The sequence below is a fragment of the Stegodyphus dumicola genome, chromosome 7 (genome assembly GCF_044657685.1).
Source record: "Stegodyphus dumicola isolate Sdum_Otavi_A_Nest chromosome 7, ASM4465768v1".
Classification (NCBI taxonomy): domain Eukaryota; kingdom Metazoa; phylum Arthropoda; class Arachnida; order Araneae; family Eresidae; genus Stegodyphus; species Stegodyphus dumicola.
Window position 1 is genome coordinate 74,959,889 of NC_140774.1, and position 13,536 is coordinate 74,973,424.

Sequence of the window (13,536 nt, forward strand, 5' to 3'; positions counted from 1 at the left end):
TTACAGATGCATTCAATTGATTCCATGTTTGTTTCAAAAGAATGAAGCTGAATACATATTGTTAGGAAAATTTCAATGCTCCTGAATCACGTTTTGAAATGTATCGGCAAATGTCAGGTTCAGATTATTAAATAAATGACCTACAATTATTAGAAAATGAGAAGAAGCTTCATTTTAAAAACAATATTATAATTTCAATCAAATATGAATGTCCCTTTTATCAGATTATGATAAGGATTCTATCTTTACTTTTGCGAATATTAATTGATTATTCAAATTTACTAATTAATGATTTTTTTATAGAAAATGCTTCTTCTGATATTTTAGCAGTGCTAGTTTATGTTTCAGGTTCTGATGCCATAAAAAAATTAAGTGTGATAAAATGCAATATTTGACAGGACCGGTTGCAAAGTATTCATTCAGTAGATACAGCAGATGATATGTTTGGTTTTCTTAAAGAATTAGATAAGGGGGAAATTAAAAATTTTCCATCTGAAGTTACTCTATTAAAATCTTCAATTGTATATTTCTTGTTTGGTGAAATTCTTAAAAACATGGAAAATACATTTCTTATGCCAGGAAAGCAAATGGATATTTTATATAAGTTATCTTGGATACGGTTAGTACACCATACAGTTACTTTAATTTAACAGATTCTTGCACTTGTGGAATGACTTTACAAACTCGGTTAGAAAATATGTTTGATAACTTTTGGAATTTGATTTAAATTGCAACTAGTACAAATAGATGGCTGTCCTTTTTTATGAATGCAATTAGCATTTAGTTCTTTGATATTATCTTGAAAGATTTATTTATAGTACAACATGCATGTAAGTTCATCTTTATATTCAAATTTTCTAGCATTTAAGGAATTTTAATTCATTTCCCTGTTTTGATAAAATTGAGATATGCAGATTTTATTAGTGAATGGAGTGAAGAGAGATGACTATGGGTATTTGTCTTCTAAAAATTTATATAGCTGATGCGATGGTAGCGGCATGGAGTTTTACAAAATAATTCTTTCCTTAATATTTATTTTATTAGTATGAAAATCTAAAATTTACGTTCATAAATCTATTGAATTCACCCCCTTATGTGGATTTTATATTATTTTGACAATAAATTTGATTCAGATTACGTAAATGGATTTCATTTTTATCAAAATTACATAAATGAAGTTCGCATGTGGTGATTCTCAATGATATTTTTAGTTACATAAACAAAGTACATATTGTTTTAAAAATTATTGAAGATATACATTTTTACCGCTTTTAAAAATATTGCAGTATGAAAAATTTAATGTAAATCATACGACCTACTCACGTTTATTAATTTATATTTATTTTAAGACAAACTATTATTTCGGTAAACTTTAACTCCGGGATTAGGGTAAAGAGAAAAAGATCGACTATTTCGATCACGTGACCTTCCGAAACTGATTTCGCTTCAAGGCCATGATACAGTCAGCTGTAAGCTATATAAACCCTGCTGGTATGCGGAAAGTCAGTGCTCAGTGCCTAGTCGAGTCAGTTAATAGTCAGTGAGCTAGTGTCTTGCAGTCTAGTGCCGAGTTAGTCGTCGAGTGCATCGACGAGTTTTATCTTAAGAGTGTGTTGAACTCCGAGAACAACCAAACCGAGTCGGGAGCTGTACTCAGCTGTATTGTTGAGTGCATCGCGAGTTGCATCATGGAGAGTCTCAAGAGTATGTGGAATTTCAAGAACGACCAAGCAGAGTCGGGAGCTGTACTCTGGTGCTTTGCCGTGAAGCTGTCTTCACCATTATAGCCTGACAGCGGAGAGTCTTGAGAGTATGTAGAGCTCTGAAAAAGACCGAACAGAGTCGGGAGCCTTTCAATCTGCTGCGTTGTCGCAAAGCTGTCTCTACAATTATAGCCTGAAGGCTGTATCGCTGATTGTTTCAGCGTGTTTATAGTAGCTTTTTGATGACTGTAAACATAATTTTGGAGCTGTCTTGTGTAATACTGGCTAATAAATTGTTTCGATACTTCATCAAGTGCTATTCTCGTTTTTCACTCCAAATTCAGGAACCCGATACGTACGTGAAGAAAAACATAATAACTGGTGTCAGAAGTGAGATTGAATGCCAGTGACAAGAGCGATGGAAGAACAATTGAGACAGCTCATGACTTTTTTTGCTGCATCCCAAGAAAAGATCGAAACTTCCCGTCAACTCAGTTACAGAAGAAATAAAAGTCGGCCAGGGAAGGTAGAGCAACTGCAGCAGATGGAAGTGAATCAAAAGAAAATTAAAAGCAACATCATGGAGTTTAGAGAGAAAACTGGAGATGTGAAAATGACACTAGTGGCACCTGGATAATCAAAGGAGGAAGAAATAAAGGGAGAGCTAATGAACTGTCTTAGAAAAGACCAAGAAATGACGGATGAAGCATCTAACAGGGTTAAAGGAAAAGAAAAAAAGCATGAAGAAATAACAGAGGGGAAAGAAGTTTTTGATTCTCAAGTGCCTGAAGTGGAAGAAAGTGAAAAATGGGATTGTCAAGTTCGTAGAAACTGATAGTGAAGTTATAAAGTCACAGTTAGCAAGTATTGAACCAACTGAAAATTCATGTGACACTGAGATGGAAGAAACTGATGTACAGCTCACGCAGAGTGCTCCAATATTGCATTTGGAACTGGTTCCCAGGAAACGGAGGAAAATGAGCATGTACCAACTGCTGAAAATAACATACACATGATGCGAATAAATTACAGAGTGGTGAATAAACTGTTTCAGATCTTCCTGCGGATGAAAAGTCAGAAAGGACTGAATCTTCAGACTGTGATATGCAAAGTAGGAATACATCTGAGGTGAGGTTAGGTTATTTAATTACGGCAAAGCCTCGAGGGCTATCTGCCTATGGGGAGGAATGCCTTCGTGGAGGACTTTCTAAGGGAAACTGGCTCGTATATACGTTACACTTGGGAAAAACCATGAATACACCCATGCAGCCAGCCTATTTCGGGATTCAAACCTTGGACCAAACTACCAGCGTTCAGCGACTTTACCGCTCGGCCGCTGGTGGGCTGGAATACATCTGAGAATTTAAGTGAAAGAGTATTTGATCCAGGTGTAATGTAACAATTTAAAATTGTTATCCAGTTAATTTGTGTGTATAACTTGTAAATATTTGTTCCTTTAGTTATATTATTTGTTTATTACATTTTGTTTGTATCGAATTTAGCTTCTGATCAAGGAATGTACTGCCTGGGACGTGCAGTCCTTGGTAGGGGATAGTGTTATGAAATATCCAGCAGTGGTGACATAGCTTCCATGCAAAGCAGGTTTAGGGTAGCCAGAAAATGGCAAGGTTGCCATATTTGGCGGTAAATTGCTTATTTGGCGACAAAATTGGCGATATGGCATAGATGGATGGAGAACCTTCTGGAACGAATTCTTAATGGTTTAGCTGAGAATGTTCTTGAACACAAGCCAAAAAGCTACATAAACCCTGCTGGTACACGGAGATTCAGTGCCCAGTGGAGTCAGTTAATAATCAGTCAGTGAGTGTCTCGTAGTCTAGCACCAAGTTGGTCATCGAGTGCATCAAGAAAATCTCTTAGTTTATCGACGAGTTTTTATCTTACAGAATGACCAAACAGAGTCCGAAGCTGCACTCTAGTGTATCGTTGAGTGCATTGCGAGTTGTAGCATGGAGAGTCTCAAGAGTGTGTAGAGTTCCGAGAACGAATCAGGAGCTGTACTCTGGTGCTTTGTCGTGAAGCTGTCTTCACCATTATAGCCTGATGGCTGTGTCGCAGATTGTTTCAGCATATTTATAGCAGTTCTTCGATGCCTGTAAACGTGATTTTGTTGCTGTCTTGAGTAATACTGCTTAATAAATTGTTTCAATAATTCAAGTACTGTTCTCATTATTCACTCCAAATCCACAAACCCGTACATTATGAAGAAACGTAACATAACCATAAAAACCTTTTGAAAAACTTTCCTTGTTTTTTCTGAACTACAGATCAAGTCTTTTTCTCCTCTTTTTCGGTAGTGAATTGATCTTTTTCTATTGCAATCAGATAAGTATATCCAAGCCTCATCAATTGTAACTATATATTTCCATTTTTCATATGCCAAGTAATTTTCATACAGCAATCTGCAAATAGTCTTATGCTGAGAAACATTTTTCGACATTAGGCGATGAACATTATTATTATTTTTTGCTTCGATTAGCTTTAAATCAGATTTTATAATTTTGTCCATAATTCCCACAGAGATTTTGCAATTGCTCTTGGAGGTGGATTTTCCTTTAAAACATTATATGCAACTTTAGATTTAATAAGAGCCGTATGTTATCTTTGTTGGGTATGCATTTTTTGACTTTTTTCCAGTCAGATGTAAACTTTCATATTTCTTTATTTTCATATTAATTATGTCCCTCATTTTATGTGTAGAAGTATTAAAACCATGCTTTTCACATCTTTTTTTAATAACTGAATAAGAGTATTTCTCTTCCGACAATGAAAAACTATAGCCTTTGATTTCTTGTTTATTTTTCAGTGACATTTTAAAGAAAAGAATATTTTTAATCCTGGAGACGATAATTAAACCTTCTTCCAATTTGATACCAGTCATGTTTGTATTTTAAAATTAATATTTAAATCCATGGAGAAAATCAAAATCGTTACAAAAATATGTAAACACCCTCTATAAATGTATGTCAAGGCTGTAATTAAAACTCTGCAAACTACTCGGCATAGACAAAACCCAAAGGGGTTTACAATGCCTTTACATCCGCAGTAACGAGGCATGGTAGAGAGGCTTAATCGAACCGTCCTTAACAATCTCTCACTGATGGTTTCCAGAAACCAGCAAGACGCAACCAGAAGTTACCCCTGTTCTTACTGGTCTACTGCAGTGCTGTCCATGAGACTATCAGCTATTCCCCATTCCAGATACTTTTAGGTTGGGACCTTTGCATGCCTTAAGGAATTTTATTTGGTTACATTTGTTTGAATATGCCCCATCACCTGAGGAGTATATTCATGATCTGTAAGCGTGGTTTGAAGTAATGCACAATTCTGCACGAAAGTGAGGAATGGAGTAGGAGAAGTACTTGGTGATGGAGAAGATGAAGACCTGATTCCACATGAGAGCTACAGGACATCGATTCAATCCAATTCGATGGAAAGGACATTCTCTTTAACTACAGTCATTCTGGTATGGTCTTACACAGTTCTAAACAGGTTCAGCAGGATTGTACTTCATGTCATCAAATTCTAAAGTCATTCCTTATGACAGGCTAGCCCCTTACTATGGGCACAGTATGTAGTCCCCATACTGTATACAACTTTGTAAATTTATGCATTCATTTATTGATTAGTGTTATGTTATTTATTGAAATTATTGCTTTAGTACCACATTAATTTTTCTTAGTTAAGTATTGCTTCCTGTCCAGGGAAGTACAAAATTCTTAACACTGCTCCCTTCTCAAGGACTGCATGTCCTGGGCAGTCCTTGAGAAGGGAGCAGTGTTAAGAATTTTGCACATATGTAAATAATTTTAGCAAAAATTATATGTGAAACTGCAATATCTTTTGAATAATGCAACATGAAAAGTCTAAAGAGACAAAGTTCTACCAGAAAAACAACATTACAGGGGAAAGCCTATTTATATTGAGGTAAATGGCTATTTCACCAAATTGGTGAGATATTGGCAAGTTGGCGATGGTTTTGGTAATTAATTTTACTGGCCAAATTTGGAGAGAAATCGCCAAACCTGGCAATGATTTGAAGACATTTTGGTTAGATCTCTGTATAATTGCAATTGATCCTTTATCTGGCCCTTATATGTAACTTTAACCATATGCCTTCTAGTAATTTTGAAAAATTTCAGAAGTTAGGGGAAACTAACCAAAAACAGCTAAGGCCAACTACAGAGTATTGAGAAACTCAGTGTGAGCTTTGGTCTTTAAGTGCACTGCATTTAACATTCTTAAGAGTTTGAAGTGTAACTACTGATTGTATGCTATGATACTGAGAACAGCTGTACGAGTTCTTTTGTGGAAAGTTCCAAAACTGCAAAGTGTTTCTTTTGGAAGATAAATTTTTATCAAGCTATCATTGGTTCTGTGTGTATTGAATCCACTATAAAACTGTGCACACACAATAATATATTTATAGTTTTGAAGTCACAGTGATCTGGTGTTTTTAGGATTGAAGTTGATGTTATCTATTTCTACCCCCCATCCCCAAAAGAAAGGCTTTAGATTTTAAATTACTTCCAAAGGGGCATTTTTCCATATTCTGTGCATTACCTTTATTTATTAAATCTTCGCACTTAAACCATAAAATTCAGTTCAAGAGCAATATCACAAAATAATTTTAAAATGAGTATATCTTTAGAATTTCTGATACACAGAGTCACGTGCTGGAGATAAAAATGTTTTTTCTGTATAACATTGCCATTGCTCGCTTTGAAATCTTTGAGTTTGTTAATCAAAAATTCATTAAAGTTTTACAAAATATGAAATCAATAATAAAACAAATTTCAAATTTGGGCTTCCAGATGCCCATATTTGGGTGCAAATGTTCAGTATTTAAAATTTGATGGCTCTAGGTACCATTGCTTTATCACAATGCGAGAAACATACACACATTTATGCAGATTCTTCATTATTTAATTTCTTTAAATATAATACAGGGCGATAATATTTGGTGGCAACAATTTGAAAAGTGAAACAATGCTTTTAGTGAATCGATGCAAAAATACCAAAACAAAATTAATAGGCCTATTTCGCCAAATTTTAATAATAATAATAATAATAATAATAATACTGCATTATCTCTCATTCCTCCTTGTATAATTTTAACTAATCATCTTTATTTATTTATAAAAACAGATATCATTTGGAATTCCAAGTTGTCTTCCTCTTCTTTGGCCTGTTTATTCAAAAGATATTCATATATTCAGTAACACATAACAATAGATTAGTTATGAAAGAAAATAATTTTTTTTTTGGCTTATGGTTACATGAAATGTTATCAAAATTTCATGAAATTTCTTTTAAAATATTTATTTTCTTCAATAACTTTCAAGTAACTTTCCACTGCAATGTAAACCCTTAGCAGCTTTTTCGAAGGCTTTGACACAGCTATCTTTTGTTTCAATATTCAGCACTGTTAAGCAAGAATTTCTGGGATATGGTTACAAAGCTGATTCTTTTTCCTTTCAGCTTTATTTTCATTTAGGAAAGATGAAAAAATTGCAATTAGGCAAAATTTAAGGAGCAAGGTGAATGAAGGTTACAACTGTTACCTTACTGAATTCCAAAAACTGCCACAGATATTTGTGATAAAAAACTTTTTATAAATCTTACAACTTATGTTCAGTTTGCTTAATTAAATTTATTACCTTCCAGCAACTTCTCAAGCACCCTGAGTCTTGCCTGTTACCTTTCAGGATAATTTTATATACTTCTGCAAGATTTTCTAAGTTTTATATGCTCATCAAGGATCATTTTCATTTGATATCTCACTGCTTTTAAAAGAATTAAAACACTGATAGGCAGCCATCTAATAAAAATCAATTTTGCCTAATGCTTTCTGAATCTCTCTCTCTCTTTTTTTTTTTTAATTCGCAACAAAATATGAGCACATGCTATTCCTAGAAATCAGCCATTTTAATATCTAATGAATTGCAGAACACACCAAATATGATATTAAAAAACACTCATAGGGGAAAAAAAATTCTGAAATGCGTTTGATGTAACAGTTTACATTTTAGATGCAAAACCAAAATTTGAATAAACTTTAATTATATTAATTTTGAAATCTAAATAACTAATACCAGTTTCATGCATATTATTAATAAAATGATCAATTTTTTAAAATTTTTCATGGAATTAAATTTAAGATAATGTAGAAACATTTTCATATAAATGTGCTTACATAAATAAATACTTTTTTAAACATTTCGAAAAACCTAACTCATATGTACATATTATCACTTCACATATCATCAGAATGCAAACGGCAATGAGAAATAATCTCTGGCTTTATTACATAGAAGCATTTCGTATAATATAATGAAAATCCTTATAAGATTTCATCAGAATTCATATATAATTGACTTACCTGGAAGAACATCAGAACTCAGCTTTTTGATTGCTCTTTCTAATAACAGTCTACCCCTTGTCAAGGTTTTCAAAAACTGCGCTTCTTCATCATTTATGATATCCATGATCTACCATGGAAAAAAAAGGGGTTAACTGAAAATGATTTTATTGAAAGACAAAAAATTTAACATGCTGAATAATAAATGCAAAAATACAAATTAAGAATTAAAATTATAACATTTTGAACTGGAACTCAATGATCATAAAATTGCATCACTAATTGCCATTGCACCCTCAGAATTTTATCTCAAAAACCACAATGAAATTTTCCAACATTACAAAACTCAATTTTGGATAACCATTTATAAATCTGCTAAATTATGACTGAAAACTATCATCATACGGAAAATTGCAATAGTGAACAAGAATTTCGTCACAGAAAAATAACAGTTAATTTTTAAAATATTCAAACATACCGATTTTTAAGACGCACTTCAATTTTTGTTATCACCTGAGCTTTAGAGTGACACTACCAGAGTATATAAATGGTCCGGGAATGCGTGCGTATGCTTAAAAAGTTCAATTATATTTGCAGGTATATAAAAGTTTAAATTACATGGAAATTCAAAAATCCTGGTTAAAAAAAAAAAAAGTCAGAAAAAGTCTCTAAGTTTTGGGAGACGAGATAACGACTGAAATGTTGCTATACATCAGTCTAGAATTTTTAAAAATCCTTATTATTAATGCAATAAATAAGACTTACACACCTTAGAAATAAATCGCCTAACCATGATTAAAAAAGAAAGTAAAATTAAAAGGGGTATTTTTCTAGAACCACCAATTAGGAGATTATTACTTGAGTCATAAATTCAATTATCATTTGAATCCAAACAAAGGTGGGGCTTGGCAGTCTTTCAAAAATGTGGTACTCATGTATTAACGGCACCGCACTTACATATTAACACCATCGCAGCAGAAGTTGCGCCAATAAAGAGCAATCCTGTTCTTCGCATGCAGTTATCTTTTGAATTCCTTTTTGCCTTGTTGTTTGCTGATTTTTGACACCATTTTTTAGTGCTACGAAAATGCGTCTTTGGGATTTTCCAAACACAGAAGAAAATGCAATTTTATTTTTTCAGGAGCAAAATATTTTACCCAAAAAAAAAAAAAAAAAAAAAGTACCAATTCACATGATATGAAACTTTATTTTGGTATATGTACATTTTGGAAATGTAATTTAAGACAGTGTGATCAGCAAGTGACTCTTAGAAAAGATAACTGGTTTGAAGGAAGCAGAATTCCATTTTGTTCAGCTTCGAGATTGATATACTGCTGGTGCGAGGAGATGACATTGATTAAATTTTGTGATAAGCAATTTGATTTATCAGATAAAACTATTATAGATTGGAACAATTACATGTGTGAATTATGTGCCTTGGATATGGATAATAAGCCAAACAAGAAGGTAGGTGGACCAGATTGCATTGTGGAAATTGATGAAAGTTTGTTTACTAAGCTTAAAAATAATTGTGGTCGAGTATTTCCTGAACAGTGGGAGTTTGGTGGTATATGTAGAGAAACAAAAGATTCGTTTGTTGTCACTGTTCCTAATAGAACTATCTGGCTCTACCCTTTTTAATAAAATTATTGAAAACATTGCAGATGGTAGCACAATTTATTCTGACAGTTGGAAAGGTTACCAAACAAATAGAACAGAAAAAGGATTCCTACATGATAAAGTTAATCATAAATACAATTTTATTGATCCTGATACAGGAGTTCATTCGCAAACAGTTGAGAGATGTGGGACAGTGCTAAATGGAGGAACAAGAGATACAGGAGGACAGCGAGACATCATTTAGAATCTGTTTTAGCAGAGTTCATATGGCGACAGCATCAGGCCAAAGAAAATAAAGACTGTTTTGAATCTATGTTAAACTTTATATTGGCCCATTTTCCACCAAAATCTGACTGACTACTTTGATTTTAAATAAAGTGTTTTAATTTATGATTTGTCGCAAAAATGTTAGATGCAGATTGGCCTGCAGCCGCAGTGGCGTTAATATGCAAGTACCAAAAATGTTTGCAAAAACTTCCTGGGAAAGTGTGGGCAGAAAACTTCTAAATATGAAGCTAAGGGGTGTAGTAAGTCCGGACTCAACAGCACCTTACTGATTTTGAATTTTAGAATTTTGGGAGTTTTAATAATGAGCTTAAAACTTGTAAGATGATATGTAGAAATTATAAAATTTAAGCTAGAAATAGTTGTTTATGAAAGAATGAATCATTTATGATCATAAAAATAATATATGTTTTAAAAAAGCTCATTACTTATATGTTTGCTTTTTGAACACTTCTAGTAAGTTGTTTAAGTTATTTCCCATTATTTCTTACTCAGTTATGAAGTTCCAGTGTTCACATCCTCTGACTGCTCAGATGAGAATTCCTACAACTGAAATTTTTTCATTCTCAGCAACCTCTTTGTCACAATCTTCATTATTGGTAGCGATATTTTCTGCATTTAGAACCATAATACAGATTTCAAGTAGTGTCTCGTTTTACATAGCTTAATGCTTAGCTAGCACCTTCCATACAATATTAGCAATTTACCATGAGATTAAGCATTATCTAAGTTTTAAAGAAACAAATACCCACATATATTTAAGGCTTATCTAAATAAAATAAGTTATTCTTCATTCAAACAGCACTAAAAATCATTTGGGCCGTGAATATCATTTACAGATCTATTTTTCGCATATAGGAAGAAATTTTTTCTTGTCAACACACTCACTTTGCAGTGCAGTTGGTTGAAGTCCGCGAAATGCAATGTGAGTATAAGAGGTTATCACGCTGTTTGATAGTCAATTACTAATACTTCTAAAAACTGTTTTAGATATTGCTGCCTAAGCCATTCCTCAAGCTGCTATGATTTGATTGTCACGTGATGAAAGCATAAAATAATAAAAGAATGATAGCCAGGTCAGCATCAGGGATATAGTAAGTTACTAAGTGTAAAATCAGAAATGAACTTTTGTAAATCAGTTTGAGATGAAGCAAAATGGCAGCTATGGAGCTAACATATTACTGCTAGAACGGATTTAAGCTAGTTAACGATTGTGCTTCTTTAACATGATGGTGTTTTATTTAGTGGCAAACTGAAATTAAGAATCTGAAACTTTCTCATAGTTGTTGCAAAAAAATGTTTACCTCATATGAGTGAAGCATTAAGCATGTATTAAAGCGAGACCCTACTTTTGGAATTTAATTCTTTCTTCCTTTATTGCAAAAAAAAAAAAAAAAAAAAAAAAAAAAAGGAGTGGTGGTGCGGAGGTTTAGATATTAGATCATTGCAGATTTCAGACTTTGTACTGTATTATATGATTAAAACTTCATTTCCTGTATCATCTTTTAAGAAATTTTTATCTTATTCATTTCAAAGAAGCAAACAATGACCATGATCAACATTTTATTGAGAAATTTCTGATGAAGAGAAACGATATCAAAACCTTTTAAATTCTAACATACTTGCTGATTTCTGATGGATAAGAGATCACCTTCAGATTGGATATATTAGAAATCGCATAATCTATAATTTTTTCAGGTGATAGTTTTCTTTCAATGCATATAAAGTTTATGTATACTAATATACATTTTAGTTATATATTGCAAAAATTCTTTGCATTATAACGAAATAATTCTAAATAATACCTGTATTTAACAAAAGAAATGGTATCAGTTAAAAAAAAGGGTTAACTGTTATAATTTTGATCCATGAGGAAAAAAAGGTGTTTCTCAGTAATAATTTAAACATAAACATATTTTTAAGATACCAAAGCATAAACACAAAAGCTAAATTCATGCAAAGCAAAATTATTACTTACATAAGATTTTGCTGACTAACCTATGTAATTTTCTATGTTTTGCAAAGAAATGTATTGGTTGATTATATTTTGGTTCATGTATAACAATTATGCCAATATCTGATAATGTATACTTTAAAACAGTTCATAATTATTTAGAACATACAATTCATACAATAATTCTCTTCTATTTATTTGTACTGCAGGTCTGTTAAAATTAAACCATTAAATGCTGTAAAACTTTATAGACAGTGCTCATTTACTATAACGATAAAACCTCATATATTTCATTAAAAAGAAAAACACTTTTAATCAGAGTATTTACCTTTGAATGATTGAAATCTCATTTACCAAAGTATATCACTTCATTTTTATCAGTATGTGAACAGCAGAAAAATATAATCATAGGTTTCCGACAACTTAAATAAGATAGCTATTAAAAAGAAAGCAATTTTTATATTTTTTTTCAAGAAAATTTAATGGCTGAACAATTTTGATTCAAGTATACAATAATGCCAATATAGGATTATGCTTACTTTAAAGTAGTTAATAATATTTAGTTATAGAAATGAATGCTTATATTTTTTTCTGAAATAAAATTTTCAAAACTTTTAAATTCCAATTTGTAGAAATATTACTAAATAGCTTTCACACCAAAGTAGGGTGTTTTTTTTCTTTTTTTTTGGGGGGGGTAACTTTAAAAGTTTCACTTTTGAATGACTAAAACTTTATTGGTCTAAGCATATCAACAGATTTTATCAGAATGTGAACAGCAGAATAATATGCACAAAGGTTTGAACAACTAAATGATCCAGACATTTAAAAGAAAATAATGCTTATGTTTCTGCAAGAAAATTTATTGGCTGACTATTTTTTGATTCATGTACATCAATTATGCCAATATTTCACAATGTACACTTTAAAGTTGTTTGTAATTATTTAGTTATAGAACAATAATTCTCTTTAATTCATTTTGTAATATAAAACTGTTAGCATAAAAACTATACGTCTTCAATGGAAATATCCACTTACTAATGATAAAACCTCATATATTTAATTAAAAAAAAGCTTTTAATCAGGACATCACTTTTGAATGATTGAAACCTTATTTATCTAAGTATATCACCATTTTTTTTTATATCAGTATGTGAACAGCAACAGCAAAATACAATCATAGATTTTCAACAAATTAAATGAGAGAGCTATTAAAAGGAAAGCAAGTTTTATGTTTGTAAAAGAAAATTTAATACAGTCAAAAGTCGTTAATTTGGACACCCATAATCCGGAATGATCTATAATCCGGACCTCAAAGCTAAAAACTTTGTGCGCATGCGTCACTTTGACGCATGCGCATAGGCGTTTAAGCGTACGTATAAGACCTTTACAACTGCACATTTGCATGTGCACAAGCGCAGAATACGTTTTCGCTGCGCGTTTAATGTATAACGGACGGTATAAGCTAAAATTATCTAATTGTCTATTTCAGTTAATGTTCATGTTTTGCGTTGTTCCTTAATCTTCGAATTGGATCCGGCTTATTATTTTTTGCAGACTGTAAGAGCAATTTTATAAAAGTCAGCTTGAACTTT

General features: G+C 32.1%; 1 protein-coding gene across 1 annotated transcript in view; it reads right to left on the bottom strand.

Annotated features, from left to right (window-relative positions):
- Positions 1–13,536, bottom strand: part of AlaRS (alanine--tRNA ligase, cytoplasmic) — a 122,297-nt gene that overhangs the window by 48,971 nt on the left and 59,790 nt on the right. Inside the window, exon 10 of the mRNA XM_035376779.2 lies at positions 8,107–8,215. Coding sequence (XP_035232670.2) covers positions 8,107–8,215 — 109 coding nt within the window. The remainder of the gene's footprint in view (positions 1–8,106; positions 8,216–13,536) is intronic.